Source organism: Natrix helvetica, assembly GCF_964273705.1.
Source record: "Natrix helvetica genome assembly, chromosome: Z".
Lineage (NCBI taxonomy): Eukaryota > Metazoa > Chordata > Lepidosauria > Squamata > Natricidae > Natrix > Natrix helvetica.
The window spans coordinates 123579222-123603813 of record NC_138554.1 but is presented as its reverse complement, the minus strand read 5'-3'; the positions used below and the strand labels follow the sequence as shown (position 1 = coordinate 123603813).

General features: G+C 39.1%; 1 protein-coding gene across 12 annotated transcripts in view; it reads left to right on the top strand.

Moving 5' to 3' along the window:
* Nucleotides 1-24592, top strand: part of PARD3 (par-3 family cell polarity regulator) — a 648562-nt gene that overhangs the window by 235177 nt on the left and 388793 nt on the right. For all 12 annotated transcript variants that reach the window (XM_081971096.1, XM_081971094.1, XM_081971102.1 and 9 more), the window contains exon 3: nt 8764-8932. In XM_081971096.1, the coding sequence (XP_081827222.1) occupies nt 8764-8932 (169 nt within the window). The remainder of the gene's footprint in view (nt 1-8763; nt 8933-24592) is intronic.

Below are 24592 nucleotides of genomic sequence, written 5' to 3'. Positions count from 1 at the left end.
GTGCTGTTGCACTGGTAAATAACAACTGTGATATAGAAGATCAAAAGAGGACTTGAAATAAGGAATGCTAATTTCCTGGGAGCATACCACTACGGAATCATACTTCAGCCTAGAGGGTTGGAATATTGAGAGAAAACCAGAGGCAATTTAGAGATATGGGTATATTACAGATCAAGTTTGTCTGTAATCTGTATGGAAATTATTGCAGTTACAAGGAGAGATTTTAAATGCTTAATATCAGTGTGAGAAGAAAACCATATATTATGCATCCCTTTCACATCCATATTTGCACGTCTTGGGGGGGAAAGGGGGAAAGTGGGGCTTGGGGTGTTTCTGGAGGACGAATGGCAAACTGAATATGAAGCAGAGATGGTATTCAGCCTGTTCTCTCTGGTTCGGGAAAACAGGTAGCAGCGGCTGCAGGATGTGCTGCCCCCCCAACCTGACGTAATGGACAACCACTCTGCATGTGCAGAAGGAGTGCACTCACATTTGCGAATGGGTAGGGAAGATAAATGAATCCTACTGCTGATGTGGAGCCAATAACCACAGGAAAAACCAAGAAACTGGTGAAAAGATTGGTTCTTGAATTTATCTGAATAAGGAGTGAACAGAGATCACCCATATATGCTTCCTTTGAGGAAGACTGCAGGACAGCAGTTTTACAGGAGTTTTGAGTGTGGTGAGATGATGGGATTAGCCGTCTTGTTCACAACCAGAGCAGAGACTTTTAAAGGACTTTAGGTTTGCAAACCTCTCCTTCTAATCACTCTTGGAAACTGTTCATTAACTACTTCTAAGCTATTAAGAGATTTTTGGAATGACTCAGTGGGTGAGTCTGCCTTTAATCCTGAATGAAAGAAAAATTTAATCCTAAAGCTGAGAATATAGAAAATCTGAAATAAACAGCAAAAAGCTAAATAAGATTTTGATCTTAGGAAGTTATAAACGGACTGAGGTTCCAGATAAAATTGGAATATTGAATCTTACGGATTTGGAATTAATTATAAACGATAAACAGATTTTTATGGGAAATAGATCCTGTTTTGTCTTTTATAAGACATAACATAAATAATCCCATGAATTCACTTATTGGACATTAAGAGGGACTAAATATTTTAGGCAGAGGTGGGTTGTTCCTGGTTTGGCCTGGATCGGGTGAACCGGTAGTAGTGGTGGTAGGGGGCTCATGCGCAGAAGCATCACACAGGTATATGAACCAGTAGTAAAAAAAAGTGGCAACCCACCATTGATTTTAGGTATTGGAAATATGCTAGTGTGCAAGATGGTGCATGTTATGATGGCAGTCAAAATACTAAAGCAGATTTTTGGAGAATGGAATAAAAAAATAGTAGCCACAATATCAACTATGTCAGTAATGATAGACAATGTCCCGAAAATAGTATAGAAGAAATGTCAGATGTAAAACAAATTTAATCTGACAAGTTAGAGATCGTATTGAACTTGAATTTACAACCCGTAGGCCAAGGGAATATTTCACTGGATCTACAAAAGAAACTAGCTGATATTTTAAAATTTAAAATGGGATATGGGATGAATATAAATGTTTTAAACTTGAGAGAGTTTGAAGTGTTAATAAATGTGTTTATACTTGTGATGAAGGTTGGAAATCACTTCCGTATTTCTTTCTTTATTATATTGTTACTTTCACTCTTTTTCTTTTTTTTTTCATCATCCTTTTTATTCCTTTTTTTGCAAATTCCGTTTGTACTAAATTCTACTATTAATCAAAGTTCTTAATTAAAATTATATATGAAATAAAAAAATATTGGCAAAGCTTTCTTTGAATAATTTTTTAAATGTTGGGTTGAAAGTTAGTGTTTGCCAATAAAGCTGAATCACTACAAAATTTAAGGTACAGGAAACAAATGATGACAGAGTAATTAAGCAAATACTCAGGAGATGCAGCTTTTGGGATGCAAAATACATTGACTTTTATCCCAACCTGTTGTCTTTGTATCTAATGTTTTTACAGCTCTCAGAATTCATATCATATCTATGTTGGATATATAGCCTCACCATATCTAATGGTTATCAGGCTGAGCTCTAAGAAGGGAGAAAGTTCAATGTAACATATAGCTCTTCTCCTAAAAATTAATGAACTATTTTTCAGTGAATGGTAACCTTGTTCTTTCTTACCAAGTTTCTCTGTCAACTTTGGTGAATAAAGGTAGCCTTGACTTATGACCACAATTAAGCCTAAAATTTCCATTGCTAACAGATGTTAAGTGAGATTTTATGACCTGGGATTCACTTAACAACTCTGGCAAGAAAGGGGTATTGTATATGCAGTGAAGACATATACAATATTTTCTTAAAGCAAGGAAAACCATGATAGGGAATTGTTATTACTAGGAAATTGTGACATATTTGGGAAAGACTGGTAGTGGGTCTCTTGATCAATCAGTCACAGTTCACAGACTCAACAAATGTGGTTCTTTTCTTAAAATCAAAAACATAATTGTTCATTCTGCTGAACAATTATTTCTATCTTCTACATTCTAGCTAATTACTTTGTGCTGTCCAAAAACAATTGCAAGATTATTTGACATACGATTATTCTGCATTTGTCTTTGCAGTATCTTTGTTTCATCTAAATCAGTTCCTAAATTTTAGTACATATTTAAGTGACACTGATTTTAGTTGCAAACGCTTCTATTATTAGGCTGGTACTTTTGAATCCAGTTTTCCCTCTTCAGGGGCCCAGGGTTGCAGATCAGTACTTAAACATAATAACAAAATCATTGCTTTACTGATGACTTATTTCTAGATATTAAGTCATAGTAAGTGTTCCTTGGAGAACAATGTGATTATAAAGTTGGCTTGTCTATATTATCGGTCTGGGCTGCATGATACAATTTTTTTCTGGTGAGCCTGTGCCAATTTTTTTTGTTATTGTTGTTGCTGTGAAGTTAATTAGTCTTAAGAATCCCTTTAGCTTTCCATCCCTATATTTGAGGTTCAGATGATGATCTTGAGACCTACCAGTGAGTTATGCAAAGTTTTTGGCTGCCAGAAAAGGAACTGATATAATAAGACTAACGTTAGGGGAATAAATTTCATCTGTTCAATTGACCTCATCAGGCAAGTAATATATATCAGATATTGCCTACACCAGGGGTGTCCGAACTTGGGAACTTTAAGACTTGGGGACTTCAACTCCCAGAATTCCCCAGCCAGCATGGCTGGCTGGGGAATTCTGGGAGTTGAAGTCCACAAGTCTTAAAGTTCCCAGGTTTGGACACCCCTGGCCTACACTATGTCAGAATATCTACTTTTCAACTATAATTTATTTTTATTTATTTATTGGAATTTGTCAAACCAAAATGAGAACAAGAGAATAAAAATACAATGACAGGGACGATAGGCACGTTAGTGCAGTTATGCACATCCCCTCTACTGATCACTTAAGCATGAAGTAAGGTCCATGGAAGTCAATTTGTGACTGAAAATGAAAATATGTAGCTGAGACAACTGAATCAGGTAGGGCATTCCAGTCTTTGACAACTCTATTACAGAAATAATATTTTTTACAGTCAAGTTTAGAACGATTACATTGAGTTTAAAGTCAATCTGCACAGTGCTAAAAACTTGCATATAAATTTGCACCATGGTGTTTTGATTAGAAAATTGCGAAACAAAATGGTAGTAGAGGTGAGGATTGGCTTTGCAGAAAGCTTTGAAGCAGAGAACAACAACAAAGGGGCCTGGAGGGAGTAAGACTATTCTCCAAAGCACCTGAAGGCAGCAGAAGAAGCAATGGATGGAAATTAATCAAGCAGAGAACCTACCTAGAACTAAGGAAACATTTCCTGACAGAACAATTAATCAGTGGAATAGCTTGTCTCAAAAAGAAGCAGAGGTTCCAACACTGTAAGTTTTAAGAAAAGATTGGGCAGCCATTTACTGTATCTGAAATGATATAGGGCAGTGATGGCTAACCTACGGCACATCTGCCACAGGTGGCATGTAGAGCCCTCTCTGCAGGCCCACCAGCCGTTGTGCGTGTGCCTCCTGTTGGCCACTGGTTTTGAGTTTCTGCCACACAACTGTGGTGTGTGTGTATGCATATAGGATTGCACGCACGCATGCACTGGGGGTGCATGTGTGGGGGGTGCTTGCATTGCATTTTGGGGCCTTGTACAGTGCCCCGTTTTGGCTTCTAGATTGGTGCAGGAAGACTTCCAGGCCCCAAACGGGACATGGGGTGCCCCCTCACCGCTTTTGGGGTTTGTAAAGGCACCTGAACCAACATGGAAGCCAAAAATGGGCAATTGGGGGGTGGAGTGCATGCATGGGGGCCGGGGGAGCATGGGGAGTCACACATTCATGCATGGGAGGCAGGGTGCATGCAAGGGGGGGTTTGTGGGCACATTGCATTATGGGCGCGGGATTATGCATTATGTTTTTGGCACGTAACAACAAAAAAGGTTTGCCATCACGGGTATAGGGTCTCTTGCTTGAGGGGGGGGATTGGACTAGGAATCCTCCAAGGTCCCTTCTATCTCTCTTATTTTGTTAAATCTGCAACAAAAAAGGGCTACCAAATATCTACAATGATATTTTTGACTTTATGTCACCACAGAAACATGTAGAATTGTAGTTTAAGAAATCTGTTTCTTTGAGAAAAAGTTTATTAGATGTTTTCTGTATTACTTTCTTGTCTGCCAGATAATTTCATTTGATCAGATTGACTGATTAAGTTACAGGATTCTGTTTTTCTTCCATTCCTTTCCTATTTTCCCCATAATATTTTACCTAGATAGTAAAAGTTCTCTATTCATCAAGGAAAATCATGATTACCATCTTCATTACTCTTTCAAGTTACTTGGGTAGCTCAGCCATTAATTTCCCTAAAATATATCAATTTGAGGTAGAGAATGAGGTTGAATTTTAGAAATGGAGATGGGATGTCATCCTACACAAGGAAACCACATAATTCTCTGCTCTTTCTACTTAGCACATTAAAATGGCAGGTGATTGTCAAATGTGGAATTGCCATGGAAGCAATTCTGTGATATTTCTCTTTTTTTCAAACATTAAGGTAATCAGCATGTCCTTTCTTCTGACATTTATATATTCACCATGAACTTCTCTAACAACCAAAACCTTTGTGCAGATAACTGAAATATAAAGTTTTCTTGTTTTCAGGAATATGTATTGGATATTTGGCCATCAGGTCACAGGGTATATGTGGGCATAATGTCAGATGCCTAGCTAGCCAGCAAGGTACCACCCAGGGCTGGGTTCCTGCCAGTTCTAACCTCTTCTATGAAGAGGTTCCATAAATCTACAATGCCGTTTAGAACTGGTTCTGGCTCCCCTGCCCCCCCCCTCCATACATCATCAAGTTGAAGAACGAGAGGAGGAATACTGGTGCCAAGTTTGAATACCCCTGTGGTTTTTTTTTCCTAAAGTGTTAGGGGTGCAAGGGTCTTGTAACTTGACAGCTTTAAGACTTGCACATTTCAGTGCCAGAGTTCCTGAGCCAACATTTTGGTTGCTAAGCAAGAGTGTTGTTAAGTAAGTTTCACCACATTTTATAACTTGGCCACGCCCACCCAGTCACATGATTGCCAAGCCACTCCCACCCAGGCACATGGCTGGCAAGCCACTCCCACCCAGGCACATGGCCAGCAAGCAACTCCCACAAAGCAGGCCACACCTATAGAAGAGGTTCTAAATTTTTTTGAAACCCACCATTGGTACTACCTATGATTAGTTAACATAAGACCATGATTTAAACTACGTTGCTTTGGCACTATCTGTAATTTTACATGTGTTTTTATTTCTTACATTATTAAAGCAGTCATAAGGTATTAAACCCAAATCTATAATTTGTCACAGATTTTAGGAATTACCAGTTAATTACCATTACCATTACAACATTTACCTGCTATATTATTACCGATTACCATTACAACATTTACCTGCTTTATGTGGTGTGGTAGCAAGAACACATTCAAAGAGCTTACATCCTATACAAATAAACTCCCAATTACAGGAATCTATTTGTATGTATGTATGTATGTATGTATGTATGTATGTATGTATGTATGTATGTATTCACTCACTCACTCACTCACTCACTCACTCACTCACTCACTCACTCACTCACCTTTCTTTGCTCGTGTGCTACCCATTTCCGGAACCTCTGGGTGACTGACTCACAGTGTCAATGCAGAATGAAATAACCCTCAATTATGCTATGGTTTTAGGAATCTATGATTTTATTAGTGCTGTTCCTTACGCTTTTGTAGAAAGCCTGATCGCATATAAGGGAAGGAATATCTCTCTTGGGAACTGGTTAATGAGCTGATATTTTCAGGCTGCATTAAAATACTGTTATAGATATTTGGTCGCACTTTTGTTGTGGATTAGGTTCACAGCTTTCAGTGCAAAGCCAACCGCCACCTCTACTACCATCTGGATTTACACTTTTCGGATAAAACATTGCAGTGCAAATTTATATGCAAGCTTCTAGCACTGTGCTTGCTGACAAATCCAATATCTGTAACTCTTAAGATTCTGGGAGAATCTCTTACTTTGAGAAAGTTGAATGCCTAGAAATTCCTCCATTTATTAGATTCTCTGCTGGAATAGCTGTGAGATTGAGTTGTGACATAGACAAATAGACATTTTGTGACTATAATTTCTTGATAGTATTATCACTTCTGCTCTGTATGAAGCAATTTGGGAACCATGTCACAGCAGGGCTGCTTGTTATAATAAGCTAACATTCTCAGTCAGCTTACTGTTTGTCGCAAATACAACCAATTGCTCAGATTATACTTTGCTTATGCTAACATTTTGGAAAATGCAACTACTAAATGGGATGCATATAATTCATGTAAGTACGAGATAAGGCACTTAAATACTTAGTGATTTAAAAAGGAGTCCTTGATTAATAATGATAATTGGACCCGGAAAATTCTTTGCTAAGCAATAGGGCCTTAAATGATGACATCACATGACTTATACCAACTCAGTTGCAGTTGGGGTCATTAAGCAAACCCTGCACCATTGTTGAGCATGAAATCATGTGATTGCCATTTGAAACCTCTTGCTTAGCTTCCCCTTTGTCTTTCTTTTCAGAATCTAGCAGTGATGTTGCAATGGCTGCAACTTTAGGTACCTTTGTACAGCGCTATTGTAACTTCAAATAGTCAGTCACTGAACAAATGATTATTACCTTATATAGCCTTATGTATATGTAGTATAAGGTATACTACATAGCTTGGAAGCCATGTCCTCCTAAGTTTCTAGAATCAAAAGAGTTGGAGGAGAAGTTAGATGTCTTCTGGTCCAACCCTCGGTTCGGGGCAGGAATCCTCTCATCACAGATAAAGGATTGTTTCAAATTTTCCTTGAGAAACTCCAGTAATGTCCAGTGATGGACCTCCAAGTTTCCAGGAATCAGTTTGCTTCTGCTCTAATGAGAAGGAAATTCCTTCTCCTTTGGAGTTTGATCTTCCTCTGGAAAGCTCTAGGAGTCTTGCAACAAAGAAAAGTTGTGTACAACAGTTAAACATTAAAATGTGACAAGACTTACATCCTCTATTGTGTACCTCTATTGGGAAGTCACATTTTGATCGCTTTTCAGTAAGTTCTAATCTGCATGGATCCATTCCTGAAAACATATTATTCATTTTGGAACACATAATTACAGGATATTTCTTTTTTGATGACTATAACAACAATAACTTATAATTAGCCTGGGTCAGTGTCAGGAGGGGAGGCTGGGGAGAAAGGAAGGTAGAATTAATGAAGTTATAAATAGTGAAGTTTGGTAGGGTAACTGAAAAGTCCAAGGATTTTTTTTTTCAGGGGAAGAGTGAACCACAAGGATCTACATTTATTTTTTCCAGTTCTCTGTATGCCTTTGAAGAATTGAGTATATAAGTCAATATCCAACTTTATTGCTGAGTGTAGGAGAAGCGGAACACTGCTCAATTTAATTGAATATGCTGAACGCAAATGCATAGCACATTTCATGCTTAAAAATTAGCACAGTTAAGGTGCAGTTCTACATGCATTTTCCTGCAGATTTATTATTAAATAGGTAAATAAGGGATTGTATTGTAAGTAATCCATCTAGCACTGAATAGTATTGCTTGTATTTCAACTTCGACAAAGTCATTGCCTCGTCATTAGAAAATGAGATGAGATAAATTGTTTTTAAAAATGTCTATAACATTTATACCTTTTCTTATATGTATAGCTATGTTGGTTATATATTTAACATCTGATAGCTTAAGAATATAACCAAGTATTTGACTTGAAATGTCTCATAAATCAAATCTGGCAAGATGTATTTGTGTCTAATTTCTAGTTAAATAATTTTATTTCCTCTCATACAGAATAGGTACATTCAACATCAGTTGTAAAGATACTGGAACAATCTAAAAAGCAGCATTCCTTATGTAGTGAAGAATGAGTCTTATTTAAAACAATAGTAACCTGATTTTATTTTTTAATTTTTAAAATGGGCTATAAAGGGCTTGGGACACGCAGGGGAGGTTATCCTGTAACTTCAGATATTCAATTTGCACAGCAATCAAGAATTCTAATGAAGAAGTTTCACATGACTGAGTAGGAGCAACGTGATTCTGTAGGGCATATTCTTATGCAATTGATCAGTCCTATTAATAAAATATCCTTCATTGCTTGATGTAGCTGATAATGATGATGGAGTTGTAGTATCACTCCCCTTCTAATTAGAAATTAATTTGTTGTTTGTAGCTTGTGGCTATATTTGATGAGCAAGATCCAAACCATGGAGGAGATGGCACCAGTGCCAGCTCTACAGGTACCCAGAGCCCTGAGATTTTCGGTAGCGAACTGGGCACAACTACTGCATCTTACGAAGCAGCAAGTGAAATTGAAGTCACACCTTCAGTTCTTCGCACAAGTAAGTAAAGTCTCTCCATTTCTTTGCACAGTTTATCTTCATTTACTAAGATGCCAAGTTCTGTTAACTCTTGTGGCTGCTGGGGTGATGATTCATTATGTGTCCCTATCATAGGCCAATTAAAATGCAAAAATGGAGTAAATGTTGAAAATAGCCAACTAAAAAGACCATTTTTCTTTTCTTTTAATAACGTGGCTGTATTCTTTAACAAAAATAAACTTGGTTGGATCCGTGAAAGTGAATGAAACTCCTGTTCTCCATTCCATTAAAGGACTACAGGTAGTCCTCAACTTACAACCACAATTGAGCCCCAAAGTTCTGTTGCTAAATGAGAGAGTTGTTAATAGCAATAGCACTAAGACTTATATACAGCTTCACAGTGCTTTACCGCCCTCTCTAAGCAGTTTACAGAGTCAGCTTATTGCCCCCAACAATCTGGGTCCTCATTTTACTCACCTCAGAAGGACCGAAGGCTGAGTCAACCTTTAGCCTGGTGAGATTTGAACTGCCAAATTGCAGGCAGCCAGCAGGCAGCAGAAGTAGCCTGCAGTACTGCATTCTAACAAGAGTACCACCTCAACTCTTAACTCATAAGTTAATTGAGTTTCGCCTCATTTTATGATTTTTCTTGCCACAGTCATTAAGTGAATCACGGCATTTGTTGTTAAGGTTATTAAGTGAATATGGCTTCCCCATTGATTTTACTCATCATAAGGTCACAAAAGGGGATCAGGTGACCCCCCCCTCCCCTGAAGAGTGCAACCGTCATAAATATGAATCAGCTGCCATGTGTCAAAATCCTGATCACATGACCATGGGATTTTTTCCAACAGTAGTGTGAAAAATGGTCATAAGTCACCTTTTTAGTGCCATTGTTACCTCAAACAGTCATTAAACAAATGGTTGTAAGTCGAGAACTACATGTACATTGGGAATGCTTCCTTTGTTTTTTGTTTTTGTTTTTTTAACTCTGAAGAATTGTACAGGACTGTTTCCAAAAATATCCAAGCAGAAATGTGTGTATATGCAAAAAGGGAATGAGTAGATGGTTAACTGGATGCAGGAAAAATGTTCTAAATTGCAGATTAAGGAAAACAGTTTACAAAAATGCATATACTGGTTGTTTGCTTAACTGTTCATTCAGTGACTGAACATAAGGTAAAGGTAAAGGTTCCCCTTGCACATATGTGCTAGTTGTTTCCAACTCTAGGGGGCGGTGCTCATCTCCACTTCAAAGCCGAAGAGCCAGCGCTGCCTGAAGACACCTCCATGGTCATGTGGGACGGCATGACTAAATGCCGAAGGTGCATGGAACGCTGTTACCTTCCCACCAACGGTGGTTTCCTATTTTTCTACTTGTATTTTTGCATGCTTTTGAATTGCTAGGTTGGCAGAAGCTGGGGCAAGTAATGGGAGCTCACCTCATTACGCGGCGCTGGGGATTCGAACCGCCGAACTTTCTGATCAATAAGTTCAGCGTCTTAGCCATTGAGCCACCTCATCCCTCTTGACTGAACTTATGTCAGCCCTAAATGGGGTAGTACTTACAACTGGTCCTCAGAGTTTTGTCCACTACAGCTTCTTGTGGTCCTATGATTGCCATTTTAACCTTCTTTGCTGGCGTCTTATAAGCAAAGTCAGTGTGGAAGCTATCAGGAGTTTAGAAATGCATGGCATTATTGCTTAATGATCCATGGCGATTCATTTAATAACGGCAATCGTAAGTGCTGGAATTTCTATTGCTAAGTGGCTTACATTAGTCATTACAACTGGGTCACCTAGCCACAGAAATTCCAATCTCAATTGCTGTAGTTAGCTGAGGACAGCTATAATTAGCCACTTGTGTATAAAAATATGTAACATTGCCACAAATGCAGGAAAAAATGCAGGTTAACTAATATACTTAAAAAAATAAATTGATGTGAAATGGACTTAGGAAGAATGAGAAATCAAGCGGAAAAACAGTACTGACAAATTCGCCCATTCTTATTTGTGTTTCATAACTACAGTTCCGAAATAACCAAGCGAGAAGCATTTGCAACTAATGTTCTTCGTTTGTAGTTCTGGAATTGCACTTTTGACCTGAAGAATAAAGATGAAAAATCTCTATTACTTTCTAGTTGTACATTACCTGCTGATGTACTGACTTCATATAACATTTCCAGTCAACTGATTTTTGTTCTCAAAAGAATAATAAAGTTGGAAGAGACCTTGGAGGTCTTCTAGTCCAACCCACTGCTCAAACAGGAAATCCTGTACAGATAATCCTTGACTTAAGACAATTGAGCCCAAAATTTCTATTGCTAAGTGAGACATTTGTTGTGAGTTTTGACCCATTCTACAATGTTTCTTGCTTCACTTGGTAAGTGAATCCCTGCAGTTGTTAAGTTAGTCACACGGTTGTTAAGTGAATCTGGCTTGCCCATTGACCTTGCTTGTCAGAAAGTTGGGATACCACAACTGTTATAAATATGAGTCACTTGCCAAGCATCTGGATTTTGATCATGTTTCCATAGGAATGCTGCAATGGGTGTAAGTGTGAAAAATGGCCATAAGTTGTGTTTTCAGTGTTGTAACTTTGAATATTGACTAAATGAAATATTGCAAGTTGAGGACTAACTATATAGTATAGGGTCAGGAGGAACACTTCCTTTATACTTCCCCAGCTTATTCTCCCTGTGGGAACATGCTATAGTTAATGAGAATGCAAGGACATTTCACTATAAGTATTATTTATTTATAAAATTTATATTGCTGCACATAGCGACACAAGGCAGCTTATTATAACTAGAGCTCCCATGGAAAATAGTGGCTTGCCCTATTAGTCCATTTATTTTCCTCTTGCTACATTCCATGCAGAGTGTATATTTCATTGTTCGGATGTCATGCTGATAGAACAGGGAAACAAGCTTTGTCTTTATTTCACAATATGTTAGAAGTTGGCCAAAGGCAAAAGAATGACTTGAAGTGCCATTGTGGTTGTCATCCTATATTTTTGAATTTCTTTTTTTTCTTTCTGCCCAATCTTTCCCTCGTTTCTTTTTGCAGTGTTTATGAAGCAGAGTAATATATCTTTGAGTTATGGGGGTTTCGCTCTTGTAGGCTCATTTTTCTTGTGGCTTTCTGAAACCTAGCAGGCGATCTGAGTCTGACATTCTGTTATGGAATAATCTTGTCAGCTCAGAAGCCTTCACAGCTTATCATGTGGGAGCAAGTTGAGTTGATAAATTCCCCGTGAAGCAGTGAGGTGAGAAAGTGAAATCAATTATTAGATCCCCATCACCCTCCAGAAATACCATAGGATGAGCGACGGAGAAGGATGGAGCTTTCCGTGTCCTGTTTTCAGACACTATAAAGAATTTCAAATGATGTAACTTTCTTTTCTAGTACTAAATGTGCAGATATATACACATGTTCTCTATTATTTTCTCCAACAAGGAAATTGAAGAAGAGTTAGGTTCAGTATAGGTAGTCCTCAACTTACAATCATAATTGAACCGAAATTTTCTATGGCTAAGTAAGACAGTTGTTAAGTGAATTTTGCCCCATTTTATGACTTTCCTTGCCATAGTTGTTAAGTGAATCATTGTAGTTAAGTTAGCAACAGAGTTGTAAAATGAATCTGGCTTCCCAATTGTCTTTACCTATCAGGAGGTTGCAAGTCACGTGACCTGGGGGACACTTTAGCTAACATAATAAATAGGGGTAAGTCTCCAAGTGCCTGAATTTTTAATCACATGACCATGGGAAATGCTGTAATAAGTCGTAAGTTTGAAAAACTCATTTTTTTTTCAGTGCCGTTATACTTTGAACGGTCACTCCATGAACTGTTGTAGGTCAAGGACTACAAACATAAGAAGGAGCTTGTATGCCCTCTAAGGCCTGCATGCAGTCAGTGCTAGGGCCATTTTCTAGTTTGTAGATGGAGCTAAGACAAAAATGAAAGTTGCTTTAATATGCACTTGACACTTTAAGGTAAAAGTTCCCCTCGCACATGCATGCTAATTGTTCCTGACTCTAGGGGGCGGTGTTCATCTTCATTTCTAAGCTGAAGAGCCAGTGCTGTCCAAAGACTTCTCCATGGTCATGTGGCCAGCATGACTAAATGCCGAAGGCACACGAAACGCTGTTACCTTCCCACCAAAGGTGGTTCCTATTTTTTTACTTGCATTTTTACATGTTTTCGAACTGCTAGGTTGGCAGAAGCTGGGACAAGAGCTCACTCCATTACATGGCACTAGGGATTCAAACTGCTGAACTGCTGACCTTTCTAATCGACAAGCTTAGCGTCTTAGCCACTGAGCCACCACGTCCCCTGCTTGACACTTTATAGTAGTTTAATTTGATTGCTTTCATTTTGCTTCAATAAAGATATACTGTATAGAGCAGTGATGGCGAACCTATGGCACGCGTGCCACAGGTGGCACGCGGAGCCATTTGTCAGGGCACGTGAGGTGAGTTCACCATTTTTAAAAGCCATTTTTCGCCCTCCCCAGGCTCCAGAGGCTTTATAACAACAAACTTCCGGATGGTCCCTGAAGCCTCCGGACGGTCCCTGAAGCCTTCGGAGCGCTAAAAACGACCCTCCAAGCAAACCGGAAGTGATTTCCAGTTTGCACAGAGGGTCGTTTTAAGTGTTCCAAAGGCTTCAGGGAAGCCTCCGGACGATCCCTGAAGCCTCCGGAGGGCCTCCGGGGGGGGGGCTCTTTTCGCCCTCCCCAGGCTCCTATAAAGCCTCTGAAGCCTGGGGAGGGTGAAAAAAGCATTTAAAAATGGGGGGGTTGCGCCTTTTGTGCGCGCATGCGCACTGGGGGGTTGCACATTGCATTATGGGTGCAGCACGACCACACTGCGCTTCCCCCAGTTTTGGCACGTGAGCCAAAAAAGGTTCGCCATCGCTGGTATAGAGGCATTTGGAGGAATTGAATTGATACATTGGATACAGAACTGGAACATGTTTATTTTTAAGGTTTTTTTTTATTAATCTTCTACAGCTATTTTCCAAATTGGGCTGCCTGCTTAAAATCATAAGTTGGAAAATGCAAGGTGGTATATTTGCATGGCATCAATGCTTAGAGAAAAAGTGTGTGAAATATTTTGGCAATTTACCCTGGTAAATTAAAGGCAGTGTTTTGTTGCACCACTTAAAAGAATTCCTTCCTTTGAGAATATCCTTTTCTTCTTCAGAATGCTCTACTGTACTGATATTTGAAACCATATTAGCAGGGTTACAGAAAACTGTCTTTGAAATTCCTGATTTAAATCTGCTTTTAAAATGGAAATAATATCCTTGTTGAATTTCCTTTTTTGACTTAGGAAACATGGCACACAAGGGGCATTGTCCATATTTCAAATAATCACCTTCATATTATTCCACTTCTGTTTCAGCTCATAAAAACACATCTAGTATCTGGGTAGTTTCAGATTCTGATTATTACATGTTGGCAGGATCATATATCTATTAATTAGATTGGAGATGGGATGCAAAATTGCTGTAATTATTGTAATTTTCCATCTAATTGTAGGGTTGGTGGTGAATATTTTCTTTCCGCAAAGTGAAAAAACAGTATTCCATTTGAAATTGTTTGGTGGCGGTTGTAGATTTTTCTCTCCCTTTTTTGGTGTTTTTATAATTTTATTATTATTTTTTTCCTTGAAGATGCTTTTTTCTGAATACTGAATGGATTATTTTATTGGCCAAAGGAGCTCAGGTGGTAAAACTTACATTTTATCCTGCTGTTCACACTCACTGCACGTCTAGGCATATTAGGCTAAGGTTAAATGAGTTGCTGAGATTTTCATTTTCTTTTGTTCAGGTTGCCACATTACCCTTTCTTTTATTTTCTTTTTCCTTTTGTGTTTGTGTATAAATTGAACCACCTTCCTTAGAAAGAGAAGGTTAGCATATCACCAGCTGAGAAAGTAATATGCATCTGGAATTCTATCTCCTCCCCCCTCTGCACAAATATATAAGCATACATTCTTTGTAGTGTAGATAATGCAGAATTCGATATTTGCAATGAAGCAAGATTAATGCTGGGCAACCAAGTCTTTGTGATCTCCTATAAGGAAACCACACAAATACACCCATACTATATATTTGCTTATTGTGTGATGTGTGGAACATCATATGTCTTCCCGCTTTCTACTGAAGTTTCTATTTGGTGGTGGTTACTGTTGTTATTATTTCCTTCGCTGAACTTTTTGGTGTAGCCTTTTGTTTTGGACGATCTAGAGTTCTCTTTTTCCCCACCTTCTAACTCCCCACTCCCCGCAAGTCTGCTAAAACTGCTTTTTTTGTTATAATGGATTTCTGTATGTTTTGGAGAAGAACTGAGAAACTTGCTGTAGACGATGGGCTGTGGAACTGAAGTTTATTCCCTGCTGAAATGCAGGCGCAGGTGGAAATTGCCAAAACTAATGAGCAATTTGGTAGATAAGATGGCTTGTCATTCTGTGACAGTAGGGCCACAGTTGCACTGTCTGCGAACCAATTTGTTTATTTTCAAGGATAACTATTAAATACCATAAATATAATTCTGGTTCCCTTGCCATCACAAAGCCATCAGCTTTTATATAATTTTGCTGAATTTTCTCCACAAGCACAATATCAGGACAGCCTTCACCACTGACCAAAAAATAGCCAACATCTTAAGAAACCCCAAAGACAAAATCCAGCTAGAAAACCAAGGAGTCTACAAAATACCATGCAAAATCTGCCCAGCAATATACATAGGACAAACAAACAGAAGGATAAATGCACGCATCACAGAACACAAGAACGCAGTAAGAAAAAAAGAAAAAACTTCCTCCCTTTTCCAGCACCTTAAAGCTACAGGACATGAAATCAACTTTGAAGGAGCCAGGTTAATCTCCAAAACAGAACACCTCAACAAGAGAATAATCATGGAAGCTATCGAAATAGAGAAACACCCCCACAACATGAACAAACGTGATGATACCTCCTGCCTACCAAACATCTGGAAACCAGCCCTAGCCAACAAACGAACACCACCCACCACCCAAGCCATTACAATACAAAACAACAATGCACACGCAGCCTGCACCAATCAGCACCAATCTACCAATCATGATACAACCACACAACCAATCATTCCACTTACTGAAACAAAGCCAGCACCCCATCCCCTCCCACCAAGACTTACAGAAAGACGGCAGCTCCGATCACATTTTAAGCCCACAGCTTAAAATGTGTGTGTGTGTGTGTGTGTGTGTTACAATCCCTGGTATGCCCAAATATGTGCGGGAGCTCACTACTCCCCCTTTCTTTCCATTGGCTCATTACAGAAGACCATCCAGGCAGAAAACCATATTTTTATTTTTAATGTTGCCTTTGCTATGTTTGTGTTGTATTTGTGCTGATAAATAAATAAAGGGAGATGTATGTATGTATGTATGTATGTATGTATGTATGTATGTATGTATGTATGTATGTATGTATTTGTGTTACAACCCCTGGTATGCCAGTAAGGGTATGGCTAGCTGATGAGAGCTAAATAGCTTGAAATAGATCTATACTAGTGTCCCTTTATGTATTTATTTATCAGCACAAATGCAATACACACACACACAAACACACACACACACACACGATATACATTCTGCCTTATCTATTAATTAAGGGTTGGAGATGATTATTCTGAAAAAGATTACTTGTTTACAGTTGAATTTATTTGGGGGGTGGGTGGGTGGTTACCTAGGATAAATACCAATCCAATCCCATATGTATAGCAAGCTTAGTTGTTGCCCCACCTCAAAGATTAAATGGATTAAATGATAAATGAATTTTCTTAAATAATCATCTAGTCAGTTCACACATAATTTGAAGATGAAAGTATTAGGGCAGTGATTTCTAATCTTCTTGTCATCAAATGCCAAGAGTGCAGCTGCAGCTATAATGCAATGCGTGCACAACACACCCCGTCTCCCTGTGCATGCACGGGCAACCCCCTGTGTTTCCCCCACATCCATGTGTGCATGACCCCCCCCATGTGCCCCGTTTTGGGCCTAATAGGCCCCCCTGTGGGCTCCTGGCACCAAAAATGGGCTGCTGGGGTGTCTGCCCCCCACCTCCACACATGCGCACATATCTCCGCATGTGCCCCCCCATGCATGCTCAGCAAAGACTCAAAAATCAGCTGGCTGGCGGGAGGCGTGCTCGCACACATGGTGGAGCTGAGCTGGCGTGACAGCTCATGTGACCACAGAGTGGGCTCTGCGTGTCACCTGTGGCATATATGCCATAGATTTGCTATCAGGGCATTAGGGCAACATGTTCTTTCTCTTCTTCAAGGAAATCTTGAATTATCACAGGAGAATGTTGCTGATTTTTAGAATTCTAGACCAATAGTATTTCATTGAAAAATCATGTCCCCCCCCCCCAAGAATAGATGTTCACAATATTCCGAGTTCAATATGTTCTCAGAATTACCCAATGAAATGGGTTAAGTTGAGATGTCCCAACTCAGCAGGGAGTTGAACCTGGTTCTCTACAGGATAATAAACACTGTAATTGGTATTCCATCGTGCCTCTCTTTTCATGCTCAGTCATGCTATGCACCTGCCTTGATTGACTTTGTGATCTGCAGAAGAAAGAAGAGAAGAAAAATGCTAGCATTTTCACCAACTCCCCACTCCTTTCACCATCTGGCAGATTGGTGTACGAAAATTCTGCCTTGAGAGAAAATCAGGATAAGGCAATCCAAGTTACACAAGGTACTTGCTCCAGAGAGCTGTCTAAGCAAACAAATCCAAAAAAGGCATCCAAATTAAAATAGACCTGACAAAAGTCTTCCTGCTTGAATAAACACAGCACAGGGACTCTTGATCTCTTTCCAGATAATTGTTTGCAGTGTGGAACTTATCTTACCAAGGTTTTCCTCAATTCCAGCTTGCTTCTACTTTTCGGTAACTTAAATTCATTATTATATGGTCTGGACCTAGTAGAAAACAGATTGTGGCCTTCCTCTAGCCAAGAAACCCTTCCTCTTGGTTGTCTGTTCTTCAAAACCCGTCTTATTCAGATCCTTCAGTGGCTATAAGCCACTACTTGGTTCTATAGTTCAATGGTTGATCCCTTTAAATTGCCATTGGACTTCTGTTAGCCTTAAGAAATCTTGACCATCTCTAGCAAGATGGGATTACTGCAAAAACTTCTTTATTTTTCCACTAGAAGTCGCATGCAAAAACATAATTCCAGTTTATGTGACTTGGATGGTCATGAGAATCTGGAGTGAGACATTTGCCTGAGCCAATTGGGAAGGGGCCGGATGAGAGGAAGAGGTAGACCACCCACAGCAAGCTGTTCTTGTTGTTTTCCTCCAATGCACAGATGTCATTCCCTTGAGACTAGGAGCATAGAGTAGGTGGAGCAGGAAAGATTTCATCTGTGGTTCCACCCTGTGGTGCTGTCTAATCAAGGGAGAATTGAAGCAGATAACAAACCAAGACTAGAGCCCAGCTGTTTCTTTTCTCTGAGCTATCTGGGAAACCTTCAGTGCAAACCTTCCATTCAAAATGACATCTACCTCCCCAAAAGTAGGAGAGGAGGAGGGGAAAAGTTGCTCTCCTATATACAAATTTGTTGTGAAAGGTTCCTGGAAATTCAGCCTCCTCCTCGTCCCCCTTGTTTCAATAAATCCAATTTTTCTATAAAATGCAATGAGCCTTTAAAAAAAAGGTTTCTCTGTTTGTTAGCCAGCAGTGTGGATTTCTGCTTTTCTATATTGTGAATGATTTTGTCAGTACCAAAGCGTGGCAGATAAAATTTCTTCCTTCCCTCGATAAGGATCACTTTGTTTATCTGTCCAGACTGTATTTACTTTTCATTTCCCTTTAATGTGAGAAATTGCTTTGCAGTCTCAGTTTGAAATTTCTTTTTCCCAGCTGGAGAAATGCTTTGTATGTTCAGATTTCCTAGCCTTTCCCCACACATACATCGAAGTGCAATACCCAGAATCCCTGGTTGGTGCAAAGGTTGGAAGCAGAAAATATTTTACATCTTGAAGGGACCAGATTGGAGAAGGTTGCTCCAGGTGATAATACATTATTTATTTTGTAAGAGAAAATAGAAGACAAAATGTAGATGCTAGTCCATATAGAATAAATATAAGGGTATAATCGAAACTGAGTCGTCAAATTCACTCAAACCCCAAAAATGCAATGTGTGTGTGCCCCCCAGGCATGCACGTACTTCCTCCTGCGCATAGGCCCTGCCCCCTGCTCATGTGCATGGCTTGCTACACCATGCACAGTGGAGCTAAACTGGGGTAACAGCTCAGATGCTCATAGAGAAGATGCTGTGTGCCACCTCTGGCATGCGTACCATAAGTTCGCCATCACAGGTATAATCGGTCAAGGCAAGAATCCGAGAAACCCTAGACAAAATAGACCAGGGGTGTTAAACTCAAGGCCTGGGGCCCGGATCTGCGAAGGACCAGCCTGCGGTGCTTTTGCCAGCAAAAATGGAGCTTGGAAGGGCCATGCGCGGTCCTCCCAAGCTCCATTTTAGGCTGCGCTAGCCTCCTGCATCTCTCTGCCATTGAAAACAGAGCTTGGCAGAGCACTTGGGCCACCACAGCTACCTTTTAATCATGTATCCATGGAGATGCTGCAATGGTTGTTTGGAAAATGGTCATAACTCACTTTTTAAAGTGCTGTTATAACTTTCAACAGTCACTAAATAAACTGTTGTATGTCGGAGACTACCTGTATAAAGAAAATTTCATTAACATTCTAAAGTCTGATCTCACCATTCATTTCACCTACCTGCTCAGCTTGTGTGCGTGCACTTCTCTCTCACTTGAAGCTCCATTTGTGCAAGTGGTAAGCCACTGCTTGCACAAATGAAGCTTTATGAACACAAGTGACTCGTCGCTTGCACAAATGGAGATGTGCATGGGTGCTTGCTGCTGCTTATGCAGGCCAGTTCTGGACATATCATGGGCCAGTACTGGGCTGTGGCCCATAGGTTGGGGACCTCTATCTTAGATCCAGCAAATTTAGAATCTAAATATATACCAGTGAGGAAGAACAGAGTAAGATCTGGAAAGTATGGAACAAAAGTGTCTAAGAAAATTCATTGGTCTGCAATTTTGATGAATGTGGGCAGAGCTAGCATTTTTTTAAAAAAAATTGAGCCAGATTTACTATTACATTGTTCGCCATTGTGCTTGATATATGAAATGTGTTAAACAATTTTAACTGTCAGCATGCTTGATTTAGCTTTCTATATGTGAAAATATATGATTCATTGCCTTGTTAGTATCAGAATAGTACTGTAATATTCTGGATTCACAATTCTACTTTCTGTACCTGAAAATTTGCTTGTTCCCTTTCTTTAATGTTTTACAGGATTATTATTCTTTAAATATGAATTTCATATTGCTAAGAAACATATGTGGCTCCTAGATAGAGAGGATAGTGTGCTGTGTGGAATTAAAGTTGTAAAAATGTCAGTTTACATAACTTAAGATAAGTAGCATTGAAATGAGGTAAAATAATTGAAATCTAGATGTATTAAAAGAAGAAAATGCATAACATTATAGAGTAACACCAATTTCACCATGTCAGTTATCTTGTCTCTTAAGATAATTTGTCATACAAATTGTATTTTAAATATATAATATCATTTAAATACTTCACTTATTTGTAAAACAGCTGCAAGAGTTGAGACATAGTTATTTCGGCTTATCATTGAAAAGGTACAACTGAACTGTCTTAATAATTAAGTGAACAACATACATACATATACATACATATATACAGTATATCTATATCATCTATCTATCTATCTATCTATCTATCTATCTATCTATCTATCTATCTATCATCTATCTATCTATCATCTATCTATCATCTATCTATCATCTATCTATCTATCTATCTATCTATCTATCTATCTATCTATCTATCTATCTATCTATCTATCTATCATCTATTCTATCTGTCTATTGTATGTATGTATGTATGTATGTATGTATGTATGTATGTATGTATGTATGTATGTATGTATGTATGTATGTTCCAGCATAATTCTGGAGTGTCTTGAGTAATTTGGTACACAGAGGACTTACCCTCTGGAAACAAATACTGGGGAGGAGGGCGAGACACCCCTGGTGTGTGTGTATGTTCCAACATAACTCTGGAACACCTGGCCTGTTAAGGAGAGCAAGTGTGGCATTTTAGAGCGGCAATTGTTTGTGATGTCATGGGAGGGAGAAGGGAGAGCCTGGGCCATTAAGGAAAGCATGTGTGGTATCCTAGAGTGGCAGTTGTGATGTCAGTTCCTTCACAGCTTCCTCTGGAAAGCCAGCAGTGACATTTGCCCTCCCGTGAACCAATGGTTTTGGGGCAAAGTGCCCCAAAGGGAGAGGGCAGGGATGATGGGCATGGGAGTGGGGGGGGGGAGAAAGTCCCCTCTCAGTGGCTCCCTGTCAGACAAACACTTCTGGGCAAAGTGTCAGAATCATAGACAGGGCAGGAAAGGGGAGTGCATGGGAGGGGGAAGGGAGAGAACAGGGATGATGGGAATGGGAATAGCGGGGATAAAAACCCCTCTCAGTGGCTCCCTTTCAGACAAACATTTCGATGTCTATAAATATCTGGGCAATGCCGGGTCATCAGCTAGTGTGTGTGTTTGTGTGTGTGTGTATACATACGTATGTATGTATGTATGTATGTATGTATGTACGTAGGTACGTACGTACGTACGTATGTATGTATGTATGTATGTATGTATGTATGTATATCAGTGCATTAATTAGTGCTTCAATTTAGAATTTGCTAAGGTTCGTTTTTGCACTTTTATTCCTCCAAACATTAATTCTGATTTTAGCAACTCCTTCCAACCAAAATTAGTGATATGTTAGTTCAGATCAGGGTGGATTTGATTTAAATCAAATCGATTTAAATCATAATTAAAAAAAAAAGCAACTGTCATCTCTGTCCCACAGCAGCTCCTCCTCTGACCCCTGTTTACTCACCGACAGTCCCATTCACTTTAATGGGATGGCTGGTGATGCTGCATTGATACAACAAGGTGAGGGATGTGGCAAGCAGCAGGTGGATCTGAAATTACAGGTGCTCTTTAAATGTAAGGACTCATTCTTGCTCATAGTTATGATAATTTGCAAACAAAATGAAGGTTTCCTATTTAGCTTGCAGAGCTTGGATTCATTGAATGAGTTTACCAAAAATGTAAAATTGCAGAATATACAGCCTCATGCTACATAACTAAGCTCCATTTCATGCTGAATAAACTAAATTTTTAATGAATCTTTAATATAAAATTATCTTTAGATAGATTTCTACTCCAGAAGCATTTTTATCCACCCTGGTTCAGATTCTTAATGCTTATTTTGAGTAGTTTCTTGAGCTGCACTTTTACATAATCCGAAAAGATTTGGTGGTTCTGAAACTTTATTCAGATTAGCAAACGTTGAAGGAATCAGTAGTTTAATACTGAACATTTAACAGAGATGTGTATGGGAACAGGTTTTTACTACTAGGTTTTCAAACTCTGCTTAACAAAACCTTTTTCTATGAATGGCAAATACACAACTAAAAACCACCCTGAAGAATATTGCTATAATATTCTGACAGCTACTGTCAGAGGAATTTTTTTAAAAAAATTAGGTTATTTTTTCTACCATTTTCAAGTCATTTCCGAGGTAAAGTAGCTGGTTCATTCTTGGCATTTAAGCAGGCTTTTGCTTGTGTTGGCATTTCTCCAGGGCTAACTTTATTTAATTTAATCACTGAAGAAAGCATGTCCCTTTTGGTAAATGAACCATTGCCAGAGAGATATATATTTTACAGAATATATAAACCTATTTTAACTCTTGGTTCTTTGTTGTTCCTAAGAACATTGTTCTCATTCATAGTCCTTTCAAGTTCTCTACTTTGCTGATTGAAAATGGATTTTAACTGAGTGATATCTTAGTAATACAGAGAGAAAAATACCAGACACCACTATAAATGAATGGAAAGCATGTCTTGAGTATCGTCATAAATAATGCTTTCTAAAATATGTTTAAAATAACAACATATTTCCTGGCAATATTTTCAGAATTGGATCAGTTTGCATCAAATAATCATCATATAATCTCTGTTTCCTTTATAGCATGGCACTAATCATGAAGCATGTCTGGCACCTTATCAGATAATGAAGGTATCAGCTAATGTTGAAGACATTCTAATTACATTTATACCCCGCCACAATTGTACAGTTACAGCAGTGGTGGGAATCACATCTTTTTACTATTGGTTTTGTGGGCGCGGCTTGGTGGGCGTAGCATGGCTTGGTGGGTGTGGAAGGGGAAGGATACTGTAAAATCTCCATTCCCACCCCACTCAGGAGAAGGATACTGCAAAATCCCCATTTCCTTCCAATCACCTGGGACTCGGGAGGCAGAGAATAGATGGGGGCGGGGCCAGTTTGAGCTGGTATTTACTGGTTCTCCAAACTACTCAAAATTTCCGCTTCCGGTTTTCCAGAATTGGTCAGAATCTGCTGAATACCACCTCTGAGTTATAGGTAGTCCTTGATTTACAACTGGGAGATTAGTGACCAGCATGATTAGCAGCCATTTGAAGTTATGATGGATTTCCCTAATATCTATTTACAAGCCAGTTTCAAAGTTATGATACGTACTCCTTCCCTGTGGCCACAGGATTGCTTCATAACCAGCTTGCAATTATGTCAATTTATATCCAATTTATACTTTCAGTTTCCAACAGCAAACTGCCCATTGGGTATTATATTTAGCTTAACAACTGTTGCGATTATTTATTGATTGCCTCATTTGCTTAACAACTGCTACAGAAATGTTTGTATAATTAGGCATGATCACCAAAGACTCATGACCATAATTCTAGGCTCAGTTATGGTCGTAAGTCAAGAACTGTTTGAATTTGGTAAGCTATTATGTTTAATTGGAAGGAACTGGTTTGATTGCCAGTTTTCTGGGCACAATTCAGAACACTGGTTCAACATGTAACCAGTGACTCATGATGGAGGGATATAGAGCTGATTCAATCATCCTACCCAATGAGAATACATGAGTGGCTTTGTATCCTAGTGGAAGGAAGTGTTAAGTGGAACACCACTAAATACCATGCTAGGCTTTTTGCTACTCAACATAATTATGAATTGCATGAAAGGGGCACTGAAAAATACAATTATCCAATTTGAGGGGGCAAAAATAAAGATGGCAAGTACCTTAGATCACGGGTGTCAAACTTGCTTTCATTGAGGCTGCATCAGGGTTGTGTTTGAACTTGGGGTGGCCAGCATGACATAACTTGTGTCAGGGGCCACCTATGGTGGCCCAAGCGCTCTGCCAGTGAAAATGGCACCATGGGCCAGTCTTTTGTTATTTCTAGGACAGCCTCTCAGCACAAATCTAAGCATACTATGGGCCGGATCTGGCCCTGGGCCTTGAGTTTGACACCCCTGCCTTAGATAATAACGTTAAAATTCATGAACATCTTGACAAGCTAGAACAACAGTCAGAAACTTGTAAGTATTTCAACTGTGACAAATGGAAAGTTTAACATTTATATAAGTAAATAAAAGGCATAAATATCATGAACATAGAATGGGTTTGAGTTGGACTATTATTGGGCAGGGTATACAGT